At 36.4% G+C, this 27922-nt stretch overlaps 1 protein-coding gene across 1 annotated transcript; it reads right to left on the bottom strand.

The window, feature by feature from the left end:
- CLGN (calmegin) lies at positions 1 to 27922 on the bottom strand. The gene is made up of 16 exons (XM_009328769.1): positions 27897 to 27922; positions 25594 to 25772; positions 24633 to 24703; positions 21506 to 21564; positions 18275 to 18416; positions 17386 to 17467; positions 14128 to 14320; positions 12074 to 12263; positions 11343 to 11456; positions 10588 to 10744; positions 9031 to 9246; positions 7368 to 7487; positions 7033 to 7186; positions 5103 to 5180; positions 2370 to 2488; positions 1 to 656 (listed from the first exon to the last, which is right to left on the bottom strand). The coding sequence occupies exons 2-16, from the start codon at positions 25753 to 25755 to the stop codon at positions 576 to 578; spliced, it is 1938 nt and encodes a 645-aa protein (XP_009327044.1). The 5' UTR covers positions 25756 to 25772; positions 27897 to 27922; the 3' UTR covers positions 1 to 575.

Genomic DNA, 27922 nt, shown 5'->3' with positions numbered 1-27922 from the left:
TGTAACAAGATCAACTAAAATAATTTACAATAAAAATTGTTGCTAGCACTAAATCATCATACAAAAACAATTATTGCATTTAGCTCTGCACAGAAGAAAATACCTTTTCTCATAGCAATGTGAACTGCTATAGATGCTACGTCTATACTACCATCTTCTTTTAGCCGAAAAGTGTAAACAGCTTATTTTGTGCTAGAGCTGCAAAAATATTATAATTTATTCATGTTTCTGAAAAATATTTAGAGTAAGTTTATCTCCAACTAATACTAATTTCTAGGAGTCTTCAAATCTTAAGAATCTTCACCTTAAAATCAGCTGGCCATCTTGTAATTTCACTTTCATTCTGAATTCGAAACATCAGCTAACTCCTCACAGATAGTATTTCTCCTTAAAAAAGGGGAATCAAGTAAGTTTGGGAAGGTTAAAAGAGGTTAGAGACTTAAAATAGGAGCTTAAGTAGCAATGAGTTCCCCTTTTTCCTTCAAATCTCAGGAACTTGCATGCTGTCAGGCCCACTGAAGTGGCATACCAGAAGTTACTATTATCTAGACCTACAAATACTAGCTGGAAGTAACTCAGTCCTTTCGTACTCTTCTTTTGCGCACTGATTTCAGTCGACCATCTCCAGAACCGGTGCCTTCATCAGCTTCTTTCATCTAAAAAAAGAAAATAAAAAGATTCAGCATTCAAATTTTAAACCGATTTTAATTATTGAAACTGGCATGTTACTTTATTCCTCCTCCCGTCACCCCCAGGCGTATTATCACTAAATGCAACACTTAAGTGATAGGACATTTTTTTTCTACAATACTAATCTAATGATAAAGTGGGTAGAAGGCTTTTCCTTTCCATATTGAGAAGGAAGAGAATACGACATCTAAACTGATGTCAGAAATTTGGTTTTGCCCATTTACTCACGGGTTAAAAGCAGTGACTTTTTAATGAATTTAGCAACTTCCTTAAAGTGCGTATTATGCTAATTTTAATTTCCACTTCTTAAGCGAGAAGCATTTAAAACATTCTAACTGCCGCCTTTGGAGAGCTACAAATAGACCAGACTGTTCTTAAATCAGATGTATTCTTCTCAGTTTAAAAGCAGTTAGTTTACAGAGGCGCATGAAAAGCCTTTCCAACATGAACTCCATTCTCAAGACAATGCATTGCTTCCTCACTTTCCTGCGTCACCTAATGGCAAGCACCTCATTCAGAAGGAACAGCTCACAGAATGTGGCACAACCTGAATGAGGACATGGTGTGCATGACATCTCCCAAGTAGGTCACTAGCTAACTCATGACAGAAACTTCCACGGCCTGAAAATACCCAGAGAAGAGCAAGCCATAGCCTCATTGTGATACTGTGTAATGGCATACACACATTCAGATCTTGTTACTGCTTTCACCAAGTCACGTGCATCTTAATGGGGTTCATCAGATACTGCATTCCTAGGCAAGTGTACAAGGAAAAAAAAAACAACCCTTCTTACAGGAACAAGAGGAAGTACTGAATAAGGGGTAATTAATGAAGAATTTCAGTGCTGAAACAATGCAGCCTCATGCAAGGTACAGTTTCCTAGAGAAGTTCTATATGAAAAGGAGTTAACAGTACATTAAACAACTCCCCTAATCTGGGAAGGCACTCATTTAGGGAGTGACAAGCACAAGATGACCAACAGAAATACTGTGGGTGGATCTAAAGCGTTTCAGACATACCACAGTTTCTACGTGAAAGGATAACGAGTAGTTGACAAGTAAGAAAAGCACACACAAATTCCATTCGACAATGTTATTTTCTGAAAACATTTTATAGATTATCTGCTGACTGGATTAATCGGCACAAGAAAAATGAAACTGCAGGTGCTGAATTCAAAACCAGTATGGTCATTTTAATTAAAACCTTATTTTGGAATTAAAAAAAAAGATAACTGAAAGCGTAAGGTTCTTCTAGGTCTCACAGAAAGGCTATTTGGTTAGAAGCACATGTTCCATCAATTAAGTAGCATGATAAAGAGAGATTGACATCTACTGCAGCATCCAAATTTTCAAGACTTGCAATTCATTTAATAACCTGTTAAAAAAACTATACTGTAAAAGATGTTTCATGTTTAGAGACCTGCATGATCACTTCTATACTATACCTGTATTTTACAACAAATATCACCTCCTAGCCAAAATTACACGGGAGGAGACGTGTTTCACAAACCTATACAGAGCATTGGAGGTGTCAAACTCAAATAAAAACACATCCCCACCTCATGATTTGTTTTATGGCTCAACAGAAGAAAAACTCTTGTTGTAGGTAACTAGGCTTAGTTAGAACTGCTATGTTAGACAAGGGCAAGGAGAAAATAGGGGAAAATCCCCAAACTTACCTCATCTTCTGAACCAGATTTGTTTGACTTATCACCTTCTTCTTGACTTCCATCTGCAACTTCATTTTCTTCTTCTTTATCATCATCATCAATATCTTCACCACCTTCACCCTCATCTTCTGCAGAAGAAATTAATTTCACTTTGTAAACAGTACTATATTAAAAATGCACTATATCCAGATACGTTAGTAAGGAAAAGAAGCCAATGAACTGCTTATTTACAATAACCCATAAAAACATCTGTGATACAGAGAGAATTCTCATGAATTAGTAGAAGTTGATCACTGTCAGATTTAATAACCAATTTTAACAGCTTCAGCCTAGCCTCTTTTCACAATAGCACACACTCTCTTCAGACTTGTAAGTGACCTACAAAAATGACGACCTTAAGTTGGTTTCCTTTAGGGAAGTCCTTAAATCCAAGTATTGTATTAGCCAGTTTTGAGACCGGAGTCCAAAATAGGACAACTCAGGCATCCCAACTCTGACTAAGTTCTGACTTGGAGAGCAAAGTACAATATTGCAGTTACCAGTCATCTACCATGGGGGATGCCCACATCCTAAGGGAACTCCCCTTTTCAGCAGGGAATTCTTTTGACATACTGTTTTGGTTGAGGGATAAGCAGCTCTGTGCTTAACCCCTTCTTATGCATTATTGCAATGCAGAAACTAGTCAGGAAAGCACTATACTCCTCTCAGCTCACTTGAAGTATGTCCAGCTTGCACTACTAGGATAAAACTATTCACAAAAAGTAGTAAGCTTTCTATGAGACCTAGCGTCAGTCAGACCTTCGAACTGTCAGGGACTGGAAAGGAAAAAAATGAAGAAAAAAAAGTACCTTTTTACTCTTCAGAATCCCCTGGACAAACTATAGGCTAAGCAACACAAACGCAGTTTCTACCTTCTTACTGAGGCCATGCCACTGCACTAAAGAGCAGTGCACGCACCAAATATTGCGAATTCTAGGGTGCTCTCTGATCAGCACATAGGTTTCCCTTCTAGGGTAACCAACTCTCTATATTTTGCATACTTTGTGAAGGAGGCCAGGCACCCAACTGTTTTCATTTCCACTTTGGGCTTCAGTACTTACAAGCTGGCACTCCCATGCCTGCATTTTAGGTAGCTATGCTCATTATAAGAACTAAGCCTCAGCAACCACAGCATGATTCAAAGGAAAGTTACTGGGGTTTGGCAAGTCTCTACCTTTACTTCAGAGATCTTGAAGTGAGAATTTCTGGAAATTGAGTACCCTTTGCAATACTTTCTATCAAGAATAAACAGGAAATCAAACCTGAATCTGATAGAAAGGATATAAGGTGGCATTTTACAACTTAACAGTCCGCCAGTGGCTCAGTTAAAAACAGTGACGAAGCAGTGCTCAATTCTGTCCTTGTCAGGTCATGCCTAAATCTCATAAGCACTACTTCAGTGTTAAAAAAAAAACCCAAAACCAAAAAGCCAACACTCACCCCCACCCCCCAATTCTTACTGTTTCAAGCTCAGTAAAACTGAAACAAAAGTAACCACATAAATTCAGATGGTAGTCACATATAAGATGCAACTCTCCTGATTCTTGGTGACCAAAATCTAGAAAACCCTGATTTATTGAAATATTTGAGACTTCTGTAGGAGTACCAAAAAACTTTGCCTACCTATAGTTATAAATTGAGCCAACCAGTTCATAACTATTAGTGAAGCTCTAAGAAATTAGTTTTCCCATCTGTAAATATACTTAATACATGTCTACACTAATGTCTCTACTATTGTTATCAAAAGGAGAAATATGACAAAAAAATGGAGATCATAGTTTAAGATAGATGTAGACAAAGATTTCTGTTCTAAAAGTAAGCCCTTAACAGAAGAGCTTGGCAAAAATTCACAATGCCTTTGCTCATATTCTAATGAAGAGAATAGAAATTTTAAATTATGCAAATGCAGCACCTCCCATAAGTACTAATTTCAATAGAGGGGAAAAAAACAAAACAAGCCCAAAAATTCAGACATCAGAAGTAGTAAAAGCCAGAACTGGACAACTATACTATTTGAAGTTATTGATTTTAATTTAGTCTAATATTAATTTAAACAGTATTTCATATAAATGTGTAACTTCACAAGAAGGTTCAGACTGTGCCCCTGAAATTCCCTTTCTTGGCAAGATTCTTTCACTTCCCGGAATATTTTTCTAGAGGCCAAGGCAAGCAAGGAAACAAAGTAGATGAGCGGACAAGTCAAGAATACATCATCCTTCAGCAATGCCACAAAAACTGACATAGAACAAAATAAATCAGTAAATCCCACTGACAATGCCCTTCAAGAAGCACTCTGCCAGCAACTCATTCTCACTGGAGCCAAAGAAATCTAGAAGTGTTTCTGAAATTTCCAATTGTGCCATGCTTTTTCTTTTTTTAATGTCCCCATGATAAAATGTGGATCTCAAGCTATTCAGTATTCCACAGCTCAAACCCCATTACCTTCAACTCCAGAAAACAAAGCAGCAGATAATGACTATAAAGGAATTGGAGAGATTATTAGGACCCAAAGAGACCAGCAGAAAATATTTATGACTACAGATACCATACTGAGAAATCTTGGAGGAAACCCACATCCGTATCTGATGAAAGCTGGCATCCACCAGCTTGAAGTTCTACCATCAACAAGGAAGCAGAGGGAAAAAACCAGAAAGGAGAGACCATTTTCAAGTCCTGGCTCAAATTACTTCCCTTTCCCAGTACCTGAAGGAGGAGCCTCCCTTCCCATCTTCTTTGTATCCTTTATAAGCTCTCTTTTTGTCTCCTCCATTCCTCTTCTCTCTGTAGCAAAAAGAATCAGCAGAAGGAGGCAGAAGACAAATTCCCTAATGCTTTCAGATATAAAGAGGCAAGAGTGATAGGAAAAAAAAAAAAGGGACGATTTCAACCTGAAAATGTAAAAGGTGACAGGAAGCTAAGGGAAGTGAAGCAATTCTTCTTAAACAAAGAGAAACCAGGCAGTCATATGACAGCAAAGCGTAATCCTTCCCTCTGAAGCCTAGAATTTACTTGAAAACCTTGGAATAGTCGTACAAAAGCTAGCTATGTTAGTTTTACTCTGTGTTCAGTTTAGTAACTAAAAGTCTAAAATGGAACCTACTTTTGAAATGTCATGAACAGCTGTTTCAAGTGGAATTCTTTAAAAAAGTGGTGGGAGCTAAACAGTATTCCTCTGTGATTGCCTGGACCTTATTTCTAACATTCAAACACACACTTTCACATATTAAGTGATGTGTTGTAATTAACTAAATTAACTGACTGACTTAACAGAAGAATACTGGAATTCAGGTATCACAGACAGCTTTGCAGCAGTAGCGTATTAGGTACAAAACTATCTATGATCTGCATCAAGACTGTGTAAAAGAAAAAGATTCTGTAATTCAGGAACAAAGAGCAGGTGAAGTAGAGTAAGATCAAAAGGAAAATGCAGGAAGGTACAATGCTGAAATACTGTACCTGCAATTTATGCTCATGTAAAAAATATATGTGACATAACTAAAATAATTAAATGCCTAGGTGGCAGATGGACTAAGTTTGGTGTGGCAAGCAGTGTCAAGAATGTACTCAATTCTTTAAGTACCAGCATGGGAACATCTGGTGCTGAGTAAACTTAAGTCATACAGGCAGCAGCCGTCAACACTCATGGAACATAGTGCAGAGACAGACAAAAACCACGAAGTTTCAGTCAGTAATACAAAGTGATGTCAGTACTAAGAAAAAAACCACCTGTGCATGTCTGCTAGGTTTCTAACTTTCCATGCCAGTCACTTGTCACTTTCTTTGTTTCTACCAAGGAAGAGTGAAGTAAGAGGCAGAATCTTGCAGAGGTCTGAGGCTAAGGGTTTTCTCATGGAAGTCAAGATAATGTACTATAAGCTAGGTGATTTGCTTTTTATTCAGGACTGTAGACTCAGGGAAATGCTAACAGAACATCAAAGCCGTAGCTGAGTAGTACCAGTAATCTTTGATATAGTAACACAAGATGATTTTATCCTTGGATGTCAAAGTATAGCTCAACCTACTGAACCATTGACTTCTTCCTTGGGGCAGCAGGATAGACCTCCGCAGGCACGCAATGCATTGCGAGAAAGCAACACAAAGGAAGCAGCAGACTTCAGTATTTCAAGTCTACTGTATTTTCAGGCTTTAACAAGGGTTAGTAAAATCAGTGACCAACAGAATAGTTCAAGGTACAACCCTCCCACAGAAGAGTAAGCAGAAAGACTTACGTTAAAGACTTAAAGCTATTCCAGACACAGTTTAAAGACGACAATGTGACTTTAACCACCTCAGGTACATGTATCTGAACCATTCAAATGTGTTCAATATATGAAATATTTAGAAGGGAGAAAATATACATCACTGTCTACAAACATAAAAAGACTGTCAGAAACACGTTAATTTCTTGAAAGTGGAAAAAATACTGAGAAGAGCCTTACTTTCTGCTTGTATTTATCAAAGAGCTATTAGCCATGGAACACCACTTGCTGGATGTTGTCAAAGAGAAAAAGACAACTCAGAGCAAGGCAAGTTTTGCATATTCCAAGATAACTGGTTGTAATTATTGGCAACACAATCCATGAACTAGTCCTATTCATGTCTTTATATTTAATCAAACTGCAAGCTGGCTTGCTCATCTTACCATCTTCAGCAGTACCTTCGTTTTCTTTTTCTTCTTCTAATTCTATTTCATCATCTTCTAACTCCTCTCTCTCTGGTTTTAGTTCTCCCTTTGTAATTGGCTTAGATATATCAGGTTTTTTGAAGTCAATATCTTCATCTGTTTTCTACAACAAATTAAAAATCAAATTACATTTAAACTCAAATTAAGAATTAAACACAACAGCCACTATAAGCTAAGTAGTATCAATGGCACGTTAAAAATGCATGTTGTTGCACAGACGGTAGGAATTTTCAAATAAAGTATTAAGAATAAAACCAAATAAAAATATATTAAGTTTCTCTAACCTTTGCTGGCCAGCAGAACAACACACCTAGACCAACAGGGAGAGCTAAAGTCAAGATGTAAAGAACCCAGAGCCATGGGTGGTCTTCCGCAGCAGTCACCAGTTGACTAAACATACCAGGCTATATTAAAAACAATTAAAAAAAAAGATTTTGCGTTTACATCCCTCTCAATACATCAATACATTTATAAAGTGTACTGTATATATTTTAAGCTTTATGTTGCCCAAAAAACCCCCTTTTCTACCTTTGCTTTTTCATGACTAAGGTAATATTGGATTTCAATACTAGTAAAGTAACAACTTGACAGATTGCAAATAAATAGCAGGTGCTAAATAAGAAAGAACAAATCTGGTACTCCAAACATACTAGACTGGCCACTACTCAATTTTGTAAAGCGACATTTGTAGTCTTGGCAACCTCACACTTTACACCCTTCCCAGCTACTCTATTTCTTCCCCTTGCTGTGCTCACTCAGCTGAAAGCTCCCAAAGCATCAAGAACCTCAGAGCAGCAGCCAGCCTAGAGCAATGTCTTGCTCCATCTGTACTACCACGTCCTCTCCTTTGACAGCCAATTATTGAGGGAGTAAATTGTCCTCCCAGCGCAGTTCTGACTTATACAGTAGAGGTAGGTAGGCAAGTGCCTGGTCCAGTAAGAACTCTGGAAAGGGTACATCACCAACTAAGGTAGGAAGTTGGAGAGGCGCAGTGGAGTGAGGGGACTCAAGGGAATATTTTTTTGCTATTGTGTGTACAGGTACAGATGCAGGTCCAGACAAACCCAAACATTTCAGAAAAGGGCAAGGATGTGGGAGGAGATGGCTTTCCTAACTGCATGGGCAGATATGCTGTTGCTACTTGCTCATCCTGTGACAAACAGCAGCTGTCAGGAATTGGCCACATTTGCCACGAACCATCGTTTCTTTCCCACAACTGCAGGCCTGCTCTTACCACTCAGTCAAAGAAAATATAGGACTGTTAGAAAGAAACTGTAGTCAGTGAAGGCAGCCGCTAGAGGGGCTCACGATGCCGTATGTCAGGACAAGTTCATCCTACAGCATAGGAAAGAAATCTAGAAAAAACTGTGGCAGCTGGCCAAGGGCAGTATACAAACAAAATGTGGATGCACACGGAAACAGAAGAACAGATGCAGCTCCATAAACACACATGCACTATTTTCAGAGCTGTATAATATATACATCTAAGCAGCCAAAGGCCTAAACTTATTAAACAGAAAAAACACATGACTATTTATCCATTCCTCATGGGAGGGAAACATCTAAAGAACATATATAATGGAGTTAGCCACAAGTGAAAAGAAAAGAAAAAAAGAAAAGAAGGTATTTGAGTTTAACTCAGCTTCTACCTGCTGACAGGTACTGAACTGCTAGTACCACCGCAAACAGCAGAAGACTCACTAACTATAATGAAGCCAATTTCTTGCTAGGTGTTTAAGTAAAATTTTACTTTTAATTTCAAGAGGATATTGATCTGGAAAAAGTAAAGAGCTGAACTACAAGGAAAAAAAAACTATCATAGTTACTCAGCAAGACTATTAATTGCAGACAAATTAATATTCTGTCAGCATTAATTGACGGAAAATTCTTCCAACAGCACATCTTCCTCACTACTTTTGGCTGTCAAGAACATAGTAAAGCTTATACCTCATTAGCACTTGCTACTAATTTCTTCAAGCCCCAGCCATCTGCTGCCCAACGATCTGCTACTTCTTTTTCTGAACATATAATGAAGTTATCAAAGTAGATATCAGATGTCATAGACCAGAGTTCTAAACCAATAGCATTGACAGTGGTCATCTTGAACGGGTGAAGATCTTCAAAATAGTCTGGGTTCAGTATTTTCCGAGGGCTCCAGATTCCCTTTTAAGGGGAAAAAATAAAGGTAATCACATTACCTATTCCTCATTAAAAAACAAACTGTGAAACAAATTTTAAAATAACTAGAACTTCCCAACTATTTTAAATGCATTATTTAAAAAGACAAGCAGTAGAGTTTAACCTACATAAAAATAGAATTGGAAATAGCCTATAGGATTTTGGCAGATGGGTCTCAATTTTCTGGTTTAGGGCAGACCTCTTATTTTTTTTTGTCCATAAGGGTTACAGTCATAACTGACTGTACAAAGTATCTCTGTTCTTCCTGGTACTGGTGATTCCAAGCACAGTCTTTGTAAACTTCCTAGAGTAAGTCTAGGAAACAAATTTCCTAATACTGCAGGAAAGACATTGGTATTACTTCTTCCTCTGTTCTCTCCTTACGTAATACATAGTTTTAGCTTTTGTTCATCAATATAGCATACACATTTTTGTAAGGGCACTGGTCAATATTTTGTGGCCAGTGATGGAATCTTCCGAGGTAAGCATCTATTGTCTGGTGGCTTAAGACTGCAGGGGAACTATGTCCCATGATCCACACAGTCCCTTCCAGTATATATATATACACACACATATATACATATATATGTATATATATATTTTTTTATATACATATATTTTTATATATATATATATATAAAAAACTGAGAACTACTGTAACCAGAAGTGTTAGGGAAAATTTTAGGGAAGGAAAATTCAGCCTTATGATACCTGTGCAAATTAGAGCCAAATTTTGTTTACAAACGTGCTTAGGATCTTAAGCTCAAAGAAATCAGATTCAAGTACTCCCCCCAGCCATAATTAATACAAAGTGACTCTCTTTAATATCCAATTGATTACCTCTTATATCTGGAGGGGAGAAGGGGAATTTAGTTATCCAAAATTGATGCTTCCACTAAAACTGAACTAGTAAGTCAATCTGCTTACTGAAAGGTATCATTTTTTTAATTAAAAAAAAATTGTTCATTTAAAAAGACCCGCACTTAAAACCCCAACAAAAAAGAAAATGTTTCATTAAATTATAACATAATTCAGAATACAGTTCTACAGGGCATATTAAATAGGTGGTACCAGTGCAAATCGTTGCAAAAGCAACTTTTAACACAGAATTTGTTTTAATACAGGAAGCATTTCTACTTTCCAGTATACTTACGAAAAAAAAAGCAAATTAAATACAAAAAAGCTCAAAGTGTTTAGTGAGGGTATTCAGACTCATTCTAAAATATAAATATACTGTAAAAAAGCCTAGATAAATATACTACTTTGACTTGCCTGCTCTGTTGAACGCTGTACCTTTTAAACAACAACCTACAATATTGCTATTACCTGATAGTTAGGATTATCTATCATAGGTGCTTTCCATTTTCCTTTATAGTTTGGGTTATTCTTCATTGGACGCACCCAGTGTCCACAACCAGGTGCAGTTTCACACTTTGGATTAGGGATCTGAGGGGCTTCCCACTCCCCATCCATTTCTTCATCCCTATAGAAAAAAAAATCACCAACAACTGGTTTGAGATCGGACTGGTCTGAACGCTAGAGGCAGTCTGAAGTTAGGGTCCATACACATTTTGCTACAACAACCTCAGAATTTTGACCAGCTCGCAGAACTTTACCCAACAGTATAAACACCCTTTTTTTTTTTTTAAAGGCACGTGCTCGTAACTACCAAAGCATGACTGAATGCAATTATATTCCTGCAGCTGCAGACAGCTTGAAACACTTCTCCATAAGATGCTTAAGAGATCCCTTTGAAACTATGATATAATGATTTCAAGTTATCAACTTAAACTGTTTCATAGTTTAACATTGTAGCAAATTCTTTCAAAGGGGTCCTTCATATTCTGTTTTTGTTTATATATCTTCAGAAGACAAAAGGCAATTGACATGTGCATGTTTTTCTAAAAGCAGCCCCCCAAAACAATAAATATTTGGCCATACCTTACACATTCCAACTTATTACCTCAAAAGACAATGAGATTTAAATTGACTTCTGATCCACAACTCAATCTGCCACAGAGAACAGGCAGGCTTATCTACAAGACAGGTTAACAACCTGCACTTATTCATCAAGTTCTTACCAGTCCTTTGGTTTTTTTGCATTAGGGTCTGGAACATACTGTGGTTCATCATCAAGCCATCCTTCAGGCTTAACAGCATCAGGATCTTCTATTTTGGAAGGCTCATCTTCATCCCTTCAATTACAGACTTACGTTAGAAAATACAGCAGCCTGACATTGAACCAATGTTCTGTCCAGAGGACTGTAACTGGCATGAAAGGGATGATTTTCAATGGCACAACAGAATTAGACACACTGATCATGAGAATTAGACACCCAATTATCTGTTTGTAACTATTTGAATTATATTTACATTGTTTCAAAGTACTACTTAGCCCAGAAATTGCTGCCATCAATTGGCAGGTGTCAGTCAGGTCTTCCCATTAAGTTTTTCCCTCCTCTTCATGAGTTGCACGAACAGTAGTTCACACAGAAAGAAGCAGAAATCATTGAATGTAAGTTAAGACTATGGTGAAAAAAGCCCTCTCTTCCTAATCTTTCAGGTATAGTAATCTTAGTTATTAATTGCAACCATGGAGGGTACAAATCAGCAAAAAGCACAATTATTTCTTTCCTTAGAAGATGACCAGATCCTTGCACCCACCTCAATTATGCTTTCAAACTCTAGTGCTTTTAGTAGTGAAACATATCCCAATTGTCATTAGCAAAAAACCAAAATAAAACCAGGCAAATCTTTCAAATCAATAACCTGCATGTAAAAGGTATTGTACAGATAAAAATATTCTCCTTACCAGTCATCTGGTTTGACAGCATTTGGATCAGGTATTTTTGGTCTCTCATCCCAACCATCAGGCTTCTTATCACTAGGATCCTCTATTTCTTTGGGAGGGTTTACTGGAGGAACCATATCCTCAAGAAGACTTCCTTTACTGACAACTGATTGGTCGATTAACATTTCAAATGTATCATCTGGTTTTAGCACTAAATTGAAGAAATTTGTATTAAAGAAATAAGGGAAGCATTCATTCTACAAATATCTTTAACCAAACCCTATATAATAAGCACAGACTTAGACAAATAACGGCAAACAGGATCCTCACTAGCAGAGCAGGAGACAGACTCCCCACCCAGGTACTGGATCTGGACACAAAACATTAAAGTTGCTAGTGTGGGGTTGTATGACCAGTATCAGGCTCCCAAAAATGAAATCTCCAGCAAATTCAATTGCTGAAACACATCCAAGCACATTCTAAGAGATTTTTCAAAAACCTACCACTTGTCCAAAATTCTGCTTTATTCATTTACTTAAAAACACAGACAATGAAAGACAAACCTCTGCCCCAAAAGGCATCTCTGCTACCAAATTACAATTTCACACCTGAAAGCATGGAAACACAAGAACTGCATCAGTAACACAGATGAAGGATCAGCAAAGCACTATTTTCTCTGATTCAAATCTGACAGCCATTTCCCTCAAATGCCAGACTGCGAATACTTTAACATTTGAAGAGAATTTTCTGTATTTTAGCAAGTGTGAGTAACTGAGAAGCCAGGGTCACAGAACTGAACAGCGTCAGACTCAGTAACAGATGTTGTATCCAGATCCATTTCTAATAACCAGTGAGCACATTTATAAGTGCTTTACAAGCATATTCAAATGTCCATTCAACACAAAGATTATTAATTCAAAGTAAATACTATTCCACTTTTATGACGGTTTTATGAAAACAGGTGATAAAAACCAGAGTAAGTCTTACAATGACAGTTTGATAATATCTAATGAAGCTCTGGCAGTTTTCAAGAGTATTATAATATCCATAAATGCAAAAATTAAACCCCATATCACTTTAAATACAACACAAAATTCATTTTTAAACTTATCAGTCACATAATGCATTAGATTCACACAGCTCTATGGAGTCTATTTGAACAATTATAACAGAATAAATGCAAACCAAGTTTAAGTATCTTTAATCATCATTTCTAATGAACAGCCCAAATACAGGAACACGTGCATTCCTTTACCACAAGAATAGTGCTTTGTTTCACTTATTCCTATTATCTAAAAGTGAAAGTTTGCTATGGCACACTATGGTAATTTATTTAAAAGAACATAAGTTTTGCCCATGGCACAGCAGTTGAACATGCCTTCCATTATTATTCAATGGAAGTTCAGAAGTGCAGTCAATTTTGCTGGATTTGCAGTATGCCACAGATTAGCCCATTCTTCTCTGACTATTTATTCTTCCTCAGAAATTAGAAAAAGGGGAAAAAAAAGAACTAAGAAATTAAACTTTCATCTCTGCTATACTGTTCATTGGTACAGAAAGAGATGTCACATGAATTAAAACCAGCCCACATTCATTCACCTTCAGAGAATGCAGTAACATCTGTTCATGCACACTGCTGCAGATGCAGGTGTTGGCGAGAACTCTTAACATGTGGGGGAGAGTTGTGTGCGGCATGCTGCAGATTTAACTGAATTCCCGTGAACTTTGATGCCTTCCTAGAATATTGGACGGTTGTGGGTTTTTTAATATCTTTCTAACAAAAATATTTTTATCACAATAAGTACTGAAAGTATTAATCAATCCTTCACGCTAAAGGCTGGCCAGGGCTGGTATGTTTTTTCCTGTAATTGAATATTAAACAGCAGCATTTCAAAGCCACTTTTATGTCCTGCAGTTAAGCACAGTCATTAAATCATTTTAAGCCCAAATCGATAAGCAACCACCCCTCAGAATTAACAGACTATTACAAACAAAAAAGCAGACTCCAGCTTCAGTGGACAGAAACATTTTTAATCTCTCCTTTCCAATTTAAACTTATAAGAATTAAACAATACCAAGAGTATATAGATGCGTCTTCTTGTCCAAATAGAATTTTTTTAGGTCTACGTCAGGACGTTTTGCATGTTTTTCATCATATTCTCCAGTTTTAGGATTCTTATGTCTGAAGATAAAGTGTAGTTTGTAATCTTCTCCACATTTATCTGGTCCAAACATAATAGTATAAGGTGTTTTGTCAAAAAAGTATTCCTGTAGAAGCAAGAAAGCTGAACATGTGTTATACTGTACATTTTATGAAGTCATTTTGGGTACTTCTTTTCCTTGATGCTGAGGCATACAGCATAGTTACCTTTTTCTAAAAGGTAACTGCAAACTGGTAGGGTAAATCATGAAAGGAATTGAACAGTCCTCGTGGGCTGGTGGGTGCTCTCTGTTCTCAGGGAACAGACTAACCATAGAGATCACTTAAGCCTCTTCAAGGGAAGATGAATATATTTATTTAGACCTTACCCTTATGTTAAGTGGAAAAGCCTGTCACAAATCAAAACACCCAAATATCTATAACCTTCTACAAACATTACACTAAAAGATGGAAGGGAACTAGTTACTGTTCTTTATATCAATTTTACTTTTCAATGAAGATAAAACCCAGGGTATTATTATCCAGTATTTTATCAGTCTTCTTGCTCCACATTAAATAACAACAACGAACCCTGAAAATATCAGATATTCTCCCTCAGAGTATGTTGCAGTAAGCTGTTTACATGTGTCAGTATTTTTCAACTATTTATATGATTTTTGTATTTGGAATACACAGTGACATGCTGCCTTATATTCTTAAGCAATTGCTTGAAGGAAGAAGACCACTTGATTCCTGGAAGTTTTCTTTTTGAAAGATATATTCTGACATAAATGTATTGTTTGAAATGAGTCTGTATTTTTAAATTTTTTGAATGCAAAGTAAAGCATTTTCACTTTATGCACTACAGAAGTGCATGTATTTTAAGTTTGGTCCCTTCTACAACATTCAACAGCCTTAGGAAAATGTCACTGCTAAGAATTAACAATAATTAACTGACTATTCTAAACATATATACAGCATTGAGACATATCCCATTTTAAAGTTAAAAAAAAACACCACAAGAAAGAGAACATTGACTCTTGAGTTACCTCATCACACAGCCAGTGAAAACTCCAAAAACAGTACAGGATGAATTGTGAGCCAGGCCATAAACAGGCAAATTTTGCATTTGCTGTCTTCTGGTTTACCTTCTAGTAAGATGACAGATACTGGAGAATTACAGTTTCATGTGTAATTGAGCTGAATATCTTGCTCTCACACCTTTTTTAAAAATGTAAAACTTTTCAGTTTTACTATCTTTTACACATCTTTCCATTATGAAAGATGTCATGCCTCTACTTGCTTTCCTGCAGTCTGTATTTTTAATACTTATCTTAGTACTCAAGTTGCTTGAGTATAAACCACACACTGGCATGTAAATTTTAGGAAAAAGGAAGAGCACTAGGAAGTTGCACTAAAGCTTTTATTAATACATCTTAGAAATGCTTACAAGCAACTTCTTATGTGTGTCGCCATCTCCTAGACTCTTGCAGAGGTAATTATCCCTTCTATCTCATGAAGAGTCCCACTGTTAAGTGGCTCTTCCCGACTGCTGGTTTGCAGGTCAGGTCAAGCAATGTCTTGAGCCTGTCCTGAGCAATCTCCTCTCCATTTTGCACATACACAGGGCATCACACTTCACTGCTATTCTCCTCAGTACTTGAAAGTCAAGGTTATGGCCTCATGCGTCAAGGCAGCAGCAGTAGGCACAAACGTCTCAGGGATAAAAGTACAGACGAAAAATCTTACCCAGAGAAGAAATGATAGTTCTGCCCACATTTCTGTTACAAGTTTTTTCCATGAGCTTGCCTTTCTAGCTTACCAAATCTTGGTGAGCAAACGGTATAGCCTGATGCATCTCAAACCCAACAACTTCTATAGCCTATACAGGTTGTAACTGTGATTGCCTTGCAAACTTCCGTCACTATACTACTGAATGTTGGCTCAACACCGCCAATTAGCCACAAACCTGTAGCAGTTAGGGTAGTCAGCTTTTAAGTGGCCGCAGCAACCTGCTTCAGGATTGGAAGTACCTTTATCACTTCATGTTTGTACTGCTGAGACAACGCAAGCTCCTCCTAGCTCATGATGTAACATTCTGAATCCACACTGGTCATTCCAAGTCTGTCCAAATGCGTAATCCTATTCTGTAACTGCTGCTATATACCAAAAGCACCAGCTCCCATCAAAGGAGCTGCAGCAACTGTCGTATATATTGGCCATCCCTACTCTGTCAACACAACATTTGCATTGTACAAGCTCCTAGGCCATAAATCACTGCCAGTTCTGAATGTAAAAAAAAAAAGTTGCTAAAATATCCTCCATCACAGGCTAGACAGCTTATATCTACACCCCAGTGTAGTGGCAGAAATATCAAAAGCAGAAACAACCACTTCACATGTGCCAGAACTGAGACTTGGCTAGAACAGGCAGCATTTTAAGCTAGAAATACCCGATTGCATTGGCATAGCAATAAAGAGTTTTGCGGACAAGTTTGGAAAGGGCAGGCAAGTTCACACCAATATATTGAGAAACAATTTACAAAATGGTCCAACACACTAAGGAACTTGTTAATTTTTCCACACGTGATCATTCAGACCTTTTCCTGGGAACAGAGATTCTCCATCACTTGGCATTTCTAAATCCAAGTTGTGGCCCTTTCTAAGATGCCATGTTGTGTGCCATGCAGTGAAAAAAAACTGTTTCACAAGTTATGAGTTGAGATTCTATGGCTTCTATTATTGCAGAAAGTCAGACTAAACAGATACAAAAGTCCTTTGTCCTGGATATAAGACAGCACTCATGCAGAACTAAGAGGAGTATGTTAATCGCAACAAACTCTTCGTTCTAACCTTCCAAAATTCACGTTTTGAGATTTCTTGTCTGAATATAGATCTTAATAGCTTACTTTAAGTTTTAGACTACCTGTAAGTTTCATTAAAATAAATGGAAATTATAACAAGAATAACATTATCGAATATTCCACCAGTAAAATATGCACAACTCCAAAGGTTTTGTGTATACGTAATAAGTTATGTGTATATTATCTTGCCCAATCTTCTGCTTAGACATTTGGGAAGCTTTTAAGAATTTAGGATGCGTTAAGAATTAATTTCTTATTGACTTTTCACAAGAACAATTATGCATTCCTCAAATGAACAACTGATAGCAAATGTTAACTAAGAGGACATACCAGATTCAAGTCATCACTACTGGAGAGAAGTTTAATATATGCACCACCACAGTCAATGCCGTCTTGAAAATTCACTTCATATCTGGGCAAAGAACAAGTTAAAAAAACATTCCAAGTATCAGACAAATAAAAATTAGCTTCTAATCTGCAGTTCTAATTATGAATACATTAAGACTGTGTATTAGTCACTACTGTCCAAACACTTCTACATGACCAAAAGGTTAATTGCCACACAAGCTAATACAGCAGCAATGTCAGTCAAAAATCATCATGGTAGCAATTGCTACAGTTCATACCACCAGTAAGAAAAGTTTCAAGGTGGTATCAAAGTGAAGTAGAAATGGGCAAGAGTTGTAGAAAGTTTGTGCTGTCTTTGAAACTGCCCATATGACACACTGAATTTAGCCAGAGGAGTTATCTGGATACGTCTTAAGTACAACAAAGCAAGTCTGAATATCAGAAAAAAGCAGTCATACTGCCACGGTGCTCATCATCACTAATATTGCTATAATGCATTCAAGATTCAAGTTGCTTTTATGGAGCTACACAGAAGTATTCCTCAAGTGGAAAAACACTGTACTGAAACGACATATAATTTAGATCTTTTAGAGTAAGACTGAAAATTAATTAGCTTTTTCAGCAATCTTGTAAAATATTAGATTTCTGTCCAAAAATATTTCAAAAGAGTTTAAATACCACTTCTTAATACTTGTACTACAATCTTACTTGATTATTAAATCATTCATACTTACAGTTCTGATAGCTCTGGATAAGATAAGTCAATGCTATATGGAAGTCAGTATTTTTCTACATGGATTCACATTACTTTCTTGACTGAAAGATTTTAATAATAATAAATATTAAGTAAAAAATCTGAGGGATTACTTACTGAACAATCAAAGGCTTATTATCGAAAATAAATGCCTTTGTTAGCATAGCTGATATTGCATGATGCTTTGCCACCGATTTTAACACTAATCCTCTGTCTCCAGGCACTGTATTTTCTTTCAGCTCTTCGACTTCCCATCTTCCTAAAACACACACACAGAGTCTTTGAAAAAAATGCAGGCTGAAGTAAAGAAATCATAGCCTTGTTGAAAACAAAGAGTTAGCAGCAAATAAAGACTAGTTGCCAAAGTAGCGAAGAAATCCTGACATGTGTTGTCAAAGAAGTTAAACAATAATCATCCAATTCATTACTGGTAATTCTACCATGGATACAAAACATTACTCAAGTCCAGCTTATACTTCCCCAAACTAACTGCTCTACAGCACTCAAATACAAAAAAAAAAACATTCATGGTACACAAATTTGCTGCTCACATCTTTCTGTCAAATCAGTGACAGAATGTTTTAACCAGCACTTTTCAAGAATTAGAAACCACTAGAATTCCAGCTCCACAGTTAGATGATAAAATAAAAACTGTGTCATGCCCAAGATCTATCTAACCCAATGTTCTGGCTCAGACAGCAGGGAAGAAAGGAAGCTTAGGGGGAAAAAGAGTGCAAGTAGTTGTAACAACAATGTAAATGAATATAGTAAATATGAATGTAAATGAATATAGTAAATATCCCAGTTTCATAACTGTTATAGCCAAAAGAAAGAAAACTAAAAATCTCAGTTTTATGTGTAAAACAGAATTTTCCAACTAAAACAAACAAACAAAAAAAAGCCAGCCATGGACTCCAAAGTAGCAAAGAACCACATCTTTACCATAATCCAGCGTAAACCAATGAAATTGAATAGTACACATTTAACATACATTTTGTGATGTAAAAACATTTTAATTAAGTTTATTGCACAAACCTGTAACATGTGTCAATGTCCACTGGATTTCTGTTTAACTGCCATATTGTATGGAAGAACCGATACAGTTTAGATATGTCATTTTATTCCAGCCTAATGCTTGCATTGTTAATATAGAGACTGTTTCAAAGTTCTGGTTCATATTTAATGAGTTTTATTGTAAAAATCTATTTCAGCCTTAAGAAATTGGCACATAAAGAGATGCCTACACTTTGGGTATGCATAGCTCTGCACAGAAAAGCCCACTCTCACAGTTCACCAAAAGGTATTAGTTCTAGCTAATTAAGATAACACTAGCTTTCAATATTTTAAAGATGGCACATGTGCAAAGTAGAAGTTATTCCTTGCTCTTCTCAAATTTACAGAAATCTATGAGAAAACTTTAATATTGTAGATCTGTATCTTTAGACTGTGGTATCCCACAATGCCTAGAGGAACATAAAATGTTTCTCCAGATTTTAGATTTATTCCTACCATCGACACATAAAATGCATTAGTCAGAAAGCACTGCGTAAGCTAGATACCTGCATGGTTCTTCCCCTCTTGCTTATATAGAACTAGAGTCTTTCAGGTCAAACCTAATCACATGGGAGATGAAACTTCCCCACCCCCCAAAGTCTTTCCAAGAATTATCAGATTTGATCTTAAAGACAAACAAACAAGCCTACAGCTTTAAAAATAAAAGATTATATAATTATAAATTCTCCAAGCTTGGGAAGAATACAGTTGATTACACATGTGGGCAATATCCAAAGAACAAGACTTCTAAAAGCGCAGTTTTATTTTCTCAGAGATTAGCAGCACAAGATTCACTGATTTTTTTTCCAGGAATGAACACAGTGCAAAAGAAAGACTACTTTTACAATTCACTGTAATCTTGAAAAAAGCCTATGTCAATGTGCACAAAAGGAAGAAAACGTAATGAGTTCTTCAGCATGTGGTTTAGAGAAGATTCATAAACTGAAATCCAAACGAAACAGCTATTTACTTTCATTCAAGTGAAGTGCGATTTGTGAAAGGTCATTAAGGAAGGGCAGATATGTACGTCAACAACAAATCCCTAGTTTCTTCTAGTCGGCTAAACAGGAGGGAGGAAAATTCCCTCCTCTTCAATAGCGTTCCTTCCTGGAAGCTAAGACCAAGCAATAATGCCAGACAAAGCAACAAGACAAAAAACAAATTAAATTGGAAAATAGTTCAAAAAAGTCTTTTCACCACAGACTTTGTTAATGTTGAAATGTCTGGGTGACTTTAAGCAAATATGACTGTTTTGACATTAGAGACAATTTCTACCTAATATGAGGCCAAGTAAGCAGAGAGATGTCAGTTCTGACAAGCATCTCATCTATATGGATATCTTCTCTGCAACTTCTTTATTTTTACCAGTTATTTCTGGTAACTGCTAAACCTAAAAACATCTGTTCTGTACTGTTTTGCACACTGAAGTCCTACAAGTTTTGTTTGCAAACAATGTTTGCTTTAATGTTTCTATTAACATTAATTGATTTCATTTGACATAACAGCAGTAGCAAATACTTCTCTTTTGCAGCAGAAACTTTTTCTGTTCTCCCCACTTTCTCTTGAATGAAATAAATTCAGGTTGCAAAATTATTGCCACAGATCACACATCTGTCAAACAGTTTAAAATTACATTCAAGCAGGCAATTCTAGCCTAGGAATTTGTAAGTCAAGTGTAAACCCCAATGATAAAAACCATCAAAACAACTTTTTCATTATTACTTTCCAAAGTTTCTTTTTTTTTACTACCATAAGAATAAACTGTATAAGAACCACTGGAGAACCCTACATTTAAGCACAGAGAATCCGAAAAAGTGTTTTAAAGAAAAACATCATTCAGTTTAACTTTTTTTGTTTCAGAGGCTAGACTGGGAGACCAACCCATGAATCAGTAGGACAGACACAGCAACATGGAACATGCTGCTTTAGAAACATGTTTAACAACTGAAATTGCAGTGCTAAATCTCTCTGACATGATTTCAGAGAAGGTAGCTCTCAAGAAACACTATTCATAAACAATCAATACTGAATATTCAGATACCACGGGGTATTCTAGTACCATCCATTGCAATAGATTGTTGGGATGACAAAAAAAAAATTATCTTCATAATAAGTAACCCAAAGAGCAACATTTCACATCTCAGCTTCAGGATAACAGTCATTATACAAACTAGTATTTTTGACTTATGTCATCTAGGTTTTCAAAGATAAGTTCAGTGTAAGGGATAGTTATTTCTCAAAGAGCAACAGAACATCAGAAACTATATAGTGGAAGTAAACATTAAAACCGCTTACCATCATACTTAGCAATATTGTCATCCGTGTCTTCTTTCTTGGTTTTAGACAACACCCACCTAAAACAAAAGATGTACTAGTCATTGAACTATCTATGCAAAGCTGTATTATTTAACAAGCACAGGAAAACCAGCTTTCACCTCTAGGCTGTGAACCTGTGATAATGATTTTGACAGTCAGCATCATGGAACTTTGTCTAGTTCAAAGAACATGAAAAGAAAAACTAAAATAGATTATTCTAATATAGCATTTCAAAATACTTCCTAAGAATGTAAATGAATATACAATTATAACTCTGAAGTAATTCAATGATTCTGAATAAACTTCAGTTTTATATACAAGCTGAGTTTGGCAGAATGTAAGAATATTACGTAAGCATATAATATCAAAAATGCATGGAAAATAGCACGGTTCAAGTGTAAAACCTTCAATATGATAAGGAAAGGAAAAAAAATCACCCAAAGAAACCTTAATGCTATCTGACAGTAACAGTACACATGCACAGCAGAGGACGAAAGGAAGAGGTAGAAGTGTCTAAATGAGAAATGCAGTAATGCACTGAACAGATTCCAAATGTATTGCACATAGGGGATCCCAAAAGTGCAAACAAACTCCTGATCTCCTTGATACTATAAACAAGGCAAACTCAGTTTATCAAATTGAGGTTACCAAAAAGATATGCACGTACCCTACACACCAAGTGTTCATTTGGGGGGGGAGGGGAGAAAAAAGGGCAGTCCACCCTCATCTGCTCATACAGTGGTTCTATCCTGAGCCACGCACAGGAATATCTTAAGCAAACAGTGTTGCTGAACTCTTCATTGTATCAACTACAATACTACATTCTCGTGACTAATTCTGTAAAGAACTATTTTCATTCATTCTGAACTATCCTCTGCACGGAGTAGTTCAGAGACTAATACTTTATCTTTTCCGCTCAAATTTCAGTCAGATCTGTTCACTGTTAACAGAGATGCTGGAAAAGCTTCACAGTATAAGTGGCAAACTAGATCCTTGGTCTACCAGGAGAAAGACCAATGAGGAAATAAAACGTCTCTACAAGTCATGCAGAAGATTTTCAAGGCCTATTCTCAAAAAAGGTACTCTATCCTGGTGATTTACCTGGTCAGTTTATATGTACTCTTCTCCCCAATTTTACAGAAGAAAGGCAACATGCTGCTTACTTTCTCATACATCTTAGTTCCATACTTGTTCTTATGTAAATTACGTACAGCTAGACCAAAAAATCCCAAGCAGTGTAGCTAAAGCTTTGAATATTAGATTTAGTAGGAAGACAAGCTAATCTTTGAGCAGGTCTCACAAAGCTAGAAATTGGGATGAATTATATCATTCAAGTATCCCAGTTAAGTTTTTGCATTTGTTAATCAAGGTTTTCAGTTGTTTCGATTTTTTTTTTTTAACACCCATTACCACCTCTTCTATTTAATAATTTTTCCTGCCATCATCGGTATTGCTTTTGTATTCCAAATGTTAAGAAGTGCAAGTGACATATCATTAAGACATTTGATACACTGAAGACAGGAGCTTGTTAACTTATTTTCCTTCTACATTTTGGTCTAAATATGAAACAAAAATAAGAAAATATGAAAGAACATAATGTAACGACAGACTAATGTTCAGTGGCCTGAAGTTCCCTGTAACTCTACAGAAGAGAACAGTTTAGAAACAATTGGAAAAAGGGAGTAAGACTCAATCTTACAAGAGTTACTGGTGCCTGCTACTGTTATTTTGTTTACAGTTTAGATCACGCATTCTCAACAGACATACGTGTCTTATGATAGTATAACCTCACTCCTACAGTAGCTGGAACTCGAGTCTTCTCACAGGAAGTAAAAAATAGGCAGCTTTAAGTTCTATGGCAATGAATGCATCATATTGCATCTCCTTCCACCTCTCCGTCTGGCTCTTCACAGGAGAGCTAGTTTTTGTTCTATCAATTTTAGTAACATATGAAAACATCTTTTTTCATTATTCTTCTCAGATCAAGAGATAGCTCTTTTGTTCAACAGCATCAAAGTATACAGGAAAAAATATACCAGTAACAAGACCTGATTTGTCATTAAAAACCAGAGACTTGCTTTCACATTTTAAAAGCTTTTCTCATAGCAAGAGAAGTACTCTAACAACTCATCACACCAGCTCTTACTAAAGAGATTTCTATTACATTCACAGATTCTACCTGGATGCACACTTACTTAACTTGAGCCAGCAACAGTATGCTAACCTGGCTTGATTCAAAAAAGAAAAGTCAGTGATCATACAGACCACGTTTACATGGTACTCATTTGTTTTTTTCCTTGATCCTCTACACCCTTTACATCTGAGCTAGAAAAAGAACTGAAAGCCAAGTTGTTTTTCAACTAAAAGTAGTAAGTCTATTCCAGAAATAGAAAGTAATATATTATATTCACTCTTATTGACAGTGCATTGGTGGCAACTGACTATAGCTCACAATACACAGCTTTTCATTGAGTTACACTTTACATTGCCATACTGTTGGAAGAAAACTTACAGACAAGACAAAAATTTCTGGCCTAAGAATTGTTGAGCTAAACCTGAAGATTTTTCTAAAATTTCAATGCAGTAAGGTCAAACTACCTAGCAACACTTCAGGAGTCTCAAATACCTAATTCTTTATGGGAAGTAATACAATAAATAAAAAACACGTGCTAAAAAGAGTCTTCCCCAATAGAGGTTTTATCTATAATGCTGAAGGCGCTGCTGTCTTACACATACCTAAGTGCACGTGAAGAGAAAGAAAGAACTTGCTACTGCATTGTAATGGCTATGCACTTCACCTTGCATCTAGTTAAACTCAGCTGGCTAAATCTTTAAACTACATTATTTTTCTTAATGTCCATAAACCCAGAGTTTATTAAAAGCTTCCTTAAAACACAAAAAAATGGCAACATACCTGAAATGTTAACTGTCCGGCTTAACATTATGACGTATTTGGAGCAAGCATTACCAGCCTTCCCAATTCTAACCCCTGTAAAAATTAGTTTTTATAAAGATACTAGCAGAAAAATGAATACAAAATAAGTCCTGCCACTTTAAGTTAAACTGCTGAAGGAAAAAGTTTATAATTTTAAAGGCGTAAACTTACCCAGCCAATACTCCATCGAAGGTTTCTGTAAAATACACTTCTCCAGTTGGCTTTGGAGTCTGGTACACGACCTAAAAGACATGTACAGATACACGCTCTAACATAAATTACAATTTTTCATTTGAAATACACTATCATACCTCCAGTAGTAGTCCACCCAGACAGACCACCAGATTTTGTTCATTAGAAACATCTAGCAGCATAAAACACCTTTCCCCGCCCCTCTCATTTCTACAGTTTGGGGGCATCCCGCTAACAGTGAGCAATTTCACATCTGTGAATTTTAAGAATTCCCTCCTGCATTCAAAGCCCATAACTGAAGTACCATTACACTTCTTATGTGTAACAAAAACCCAGAAAATTTACTAAACTTGCACCAACTCTCTGCTTCTTCCCTATTTCTTTCTATACATGTTTTCCATTCTTCTGTTTTCCCATCTACTTGGCACATTACAGTTGGGCTACACAGTAAAAAGAAAGTTGAAAAAATAATTTCTAAATATTGCTCACATCTATTTTGAAGTACAGCATAACAAATGCAGAAAGATTTTCCAGGAATAAAGACTGTGTCAAAAGACAGCTGTGACAGATGAAATCAAGAAACTGGTTTAAAGTCAAAATCTCAGTAAGACCAAGATGCTTTCTTCTCTAGAAATGGCACGTTAGGACTTACAACAAAAGGTTCTGTATCTAGACTGAAGCACAGACTTCTTCGTGACTCTCCTCCACAGGCAGGAGATCCAATTTTACACTTTGGCATAGTAGAATCATTCATTAAGCTTGCCCTACATGTCACATACAGCAACTGAAACACTCAGACTGGTGGGTTTGACACCCACTCAGTTGTCAACTGTGTATTAACTTGCTCTTTTTTAAATGCATGTCTACCAATTTCTCTACTAGTTATAACTACCTATCTTATAATTAAACAAGCTTTAACTAAAGACTTCTGTAATCTTACCTCTAAGGAAGATTTATCTCTGTCAACATCAGCTTCTTGAGACTGCTTGTCAAAATCTTCCACTTCAACATCTGCATCCAGAGTTTCTTCGTTTTCAATTTCTGCGGTCACTGAGCTAATTATCAGGACACCCAGGCACAGCCAGTCCCACTGGAAGTGCATCCTGGTTATCTGAAGAACTGGAAGTTTAAAATTTTAAGTATCATTGTGAAGATATTATCAATACTATTTCAATTTTACCCCAGACTTTATCTACAAGAGAAAAACCACATTAAAATAATAAGAAATAAAGATCATAAAGTATTGTCACTATAGCATTTTTGTAAAGTGCTATGAAAAATTTCTTACTACACAGCCCTGACTCAGACTCTTTTTCCCCTCCTGTTGTCCCTACGGAAGTGCTTGTAGCCTGTTCCCTTATCCCGCCAGGCCACAAATCTAGCCAGAATTTGACTGCAATATATAAGCGTTTTTAAGAACTAAGTAAGACTGCTTTTATCTTTCTCATTCCTTAACAATCTGAACAAGTAATCAAATTGAATCAGTCTCCACGGTGTAGCAAAAAGTAACACCCCTTTCATTAGGGAAAATAAAATTGATAGATTTAGGACATACTATTATCCACTGCCAGAATTTGTATTTGGCTCTTCTTCCACTGTCTACATTTAGATGAGTGCAGAGTTTATATCAACTCCAGCTGTGTCAAAAGAAAGTACAAGATTGTTTCAGAAAACATTTTCTGTTTCAAAATTATCCAATAAGCGCAAAAGTTGAAGCTGAAATCAAATATCTTTCTGATTTCAGGGAAACCTGAAAATCTTTAATACAGTGTAAGTATGAATGTCAATAGCAGATAACTACCACAGCCTCTCAATCTGATCTGCTGCGAAAAAGAAAAGGTTGTTGCCCAGTGTTTTTTGCTTCACATCTGTAACACATACAAATCCAGTTTTATATTAGAGTATCCAGTGGTTCGGAGCAGTGTAGTACCAAGCACACGCCTATGCAAGTTTCCTCAATGGTCTGGCCAAAAATGCTTCTTTCTGAATTTGTTTTTGCCTGAATTTGGAAATAGAAGGAAGACAGATTCTAGATACCACTGCACAGGTATTTATCCTTTAGTTCTTATTAATTTCTATCCACAGTAAGTTTAAAAAGAAAGACAAATACTGACATTTAGTTTGCTATTGTAAGACATTTTCAAACCTTGCATTACTTGTAGCCACTACTAGTCATTCTAAATATTCTGCTACTGAGGTGCTTTCTGCGCCTGAAAAAGCAGTCACCCTCTTAGTTATAGCATCGCTCTTTAGAGATTAAATCGTTTACCACCACAACCCTAAATATCCCAGGAATTCAAGATACCACCTCACACTGGAAGTGTGAGTCTCCTCCTTTCTTCCTGGCTTTATCAGATTTGCTAAGCAATTCAAACATTAGAATTGCACCAATAATTATTTATCATTCAATTTATAACATCTGCAAGTTCTATAAAGCAACACATATAGAGATCAAACAGTTATCAGGGCTAAAAACCCCCACATCCCAGTATGACTGTACTACAAATGTCCAAAAAGAAAACTAATTATTTTTTCCTTATTCCTTTTAAGAGCTATTAATTTAATATTGACTGCACTGATTATATTTAGAGCCAAAAGCCAGAAGTATCATAAAGAAGTGTTTCACACACTAGTACTATGTCAATATTAGGAAACCATCAAAAGCCTCCCTTCTTGGGACAAACATCTATTTTCCACAAAACTACATTAATTATGTTACTATTCTTTCTTTCTCCCCCACTATTATCCACAATCCATGCCATTCTTTGCGGAACTTTTCACCCTGCTGTGTGTTTTGCTTAAGGATGCAAGTCTACGGTTCCCTCTTTTCTCAGTTCTTAACGCAGTGGTACATCTCAAAAGTTATCTGCAAATTTTACTAGGTGTTTTTTTTGTTTGTTGTGGGTTTTTTTTTTTTAATTTTAGTTAAAAACTACAGCTATTGTTGATTCATAGACCTCCTTGGCCAATTCTAGAACCTAAAATAATGTTGCCCTGAAGATATAAAGTCATTCAGTTTATCATACGTGAACATTCAATCTTATGGTGTACTTTTGAACACCTTTGTCTGGAGGCTATCACACTTAGTTTTACCAGCCCCATTTTCTTGTTCTTAACCATCGTATTAGGACAAACAGTTGAAGAATTTTGTATCAATACCTTCCGGGACTCCTTAGCTCTTAGCTGAAGTGGCATATATTAATCAGGCATTAGACTTGCTTTTTTAGCGTAAAACTTGCCTACCTTACTTTAGCTAGTTTGTCATGCAG

This window comes from Pygoscelis adeliae, unplaced genomic scaffold, assembly GCF_000699105.1.
Source record: "Pygoscelis adeliae isolate BGI_AS28 unplaced genomic scaffold, ASM69910v1 Scaffold66, whole genome shotgun sequence".
NCBI classification, from domain to species: domain Eukaryota; kingdom Metazoa; phylum Chordata; class Aves; order Sphenisciformes; family Spheniscidae; genus Pygoscelis; species Pygoscelis adeliae.
This window is presented reverse-complemented; position numbering and strand designations above follow the sequence as displayed.

Bases quoted from the DNA above. Each gene is read 5' to 3' on its own strand.
- CLGN (XM_009328769.1), bottom strand. From the start codon at position 25,755: ATGCACTTCCAGTGGGACTGGCTGTGCCTGGGTGTCCTGATAATTAGC. The intron at 18,417-21,505 runs GTAAGCGGTTTT...TGTGTGTTTTAG, and splicing joins CAATATTGCTAAGTATGATG to GAAGATGGGAAGTCGAAGAG. The intron at 2,489-5,102 runs GTACTGGGAAAG...TTTCTTCTGCAG, and splicing joins AAGGGAGGCTCCTCCTTCAG to AAGATGAGGGTGAAGGTGGT.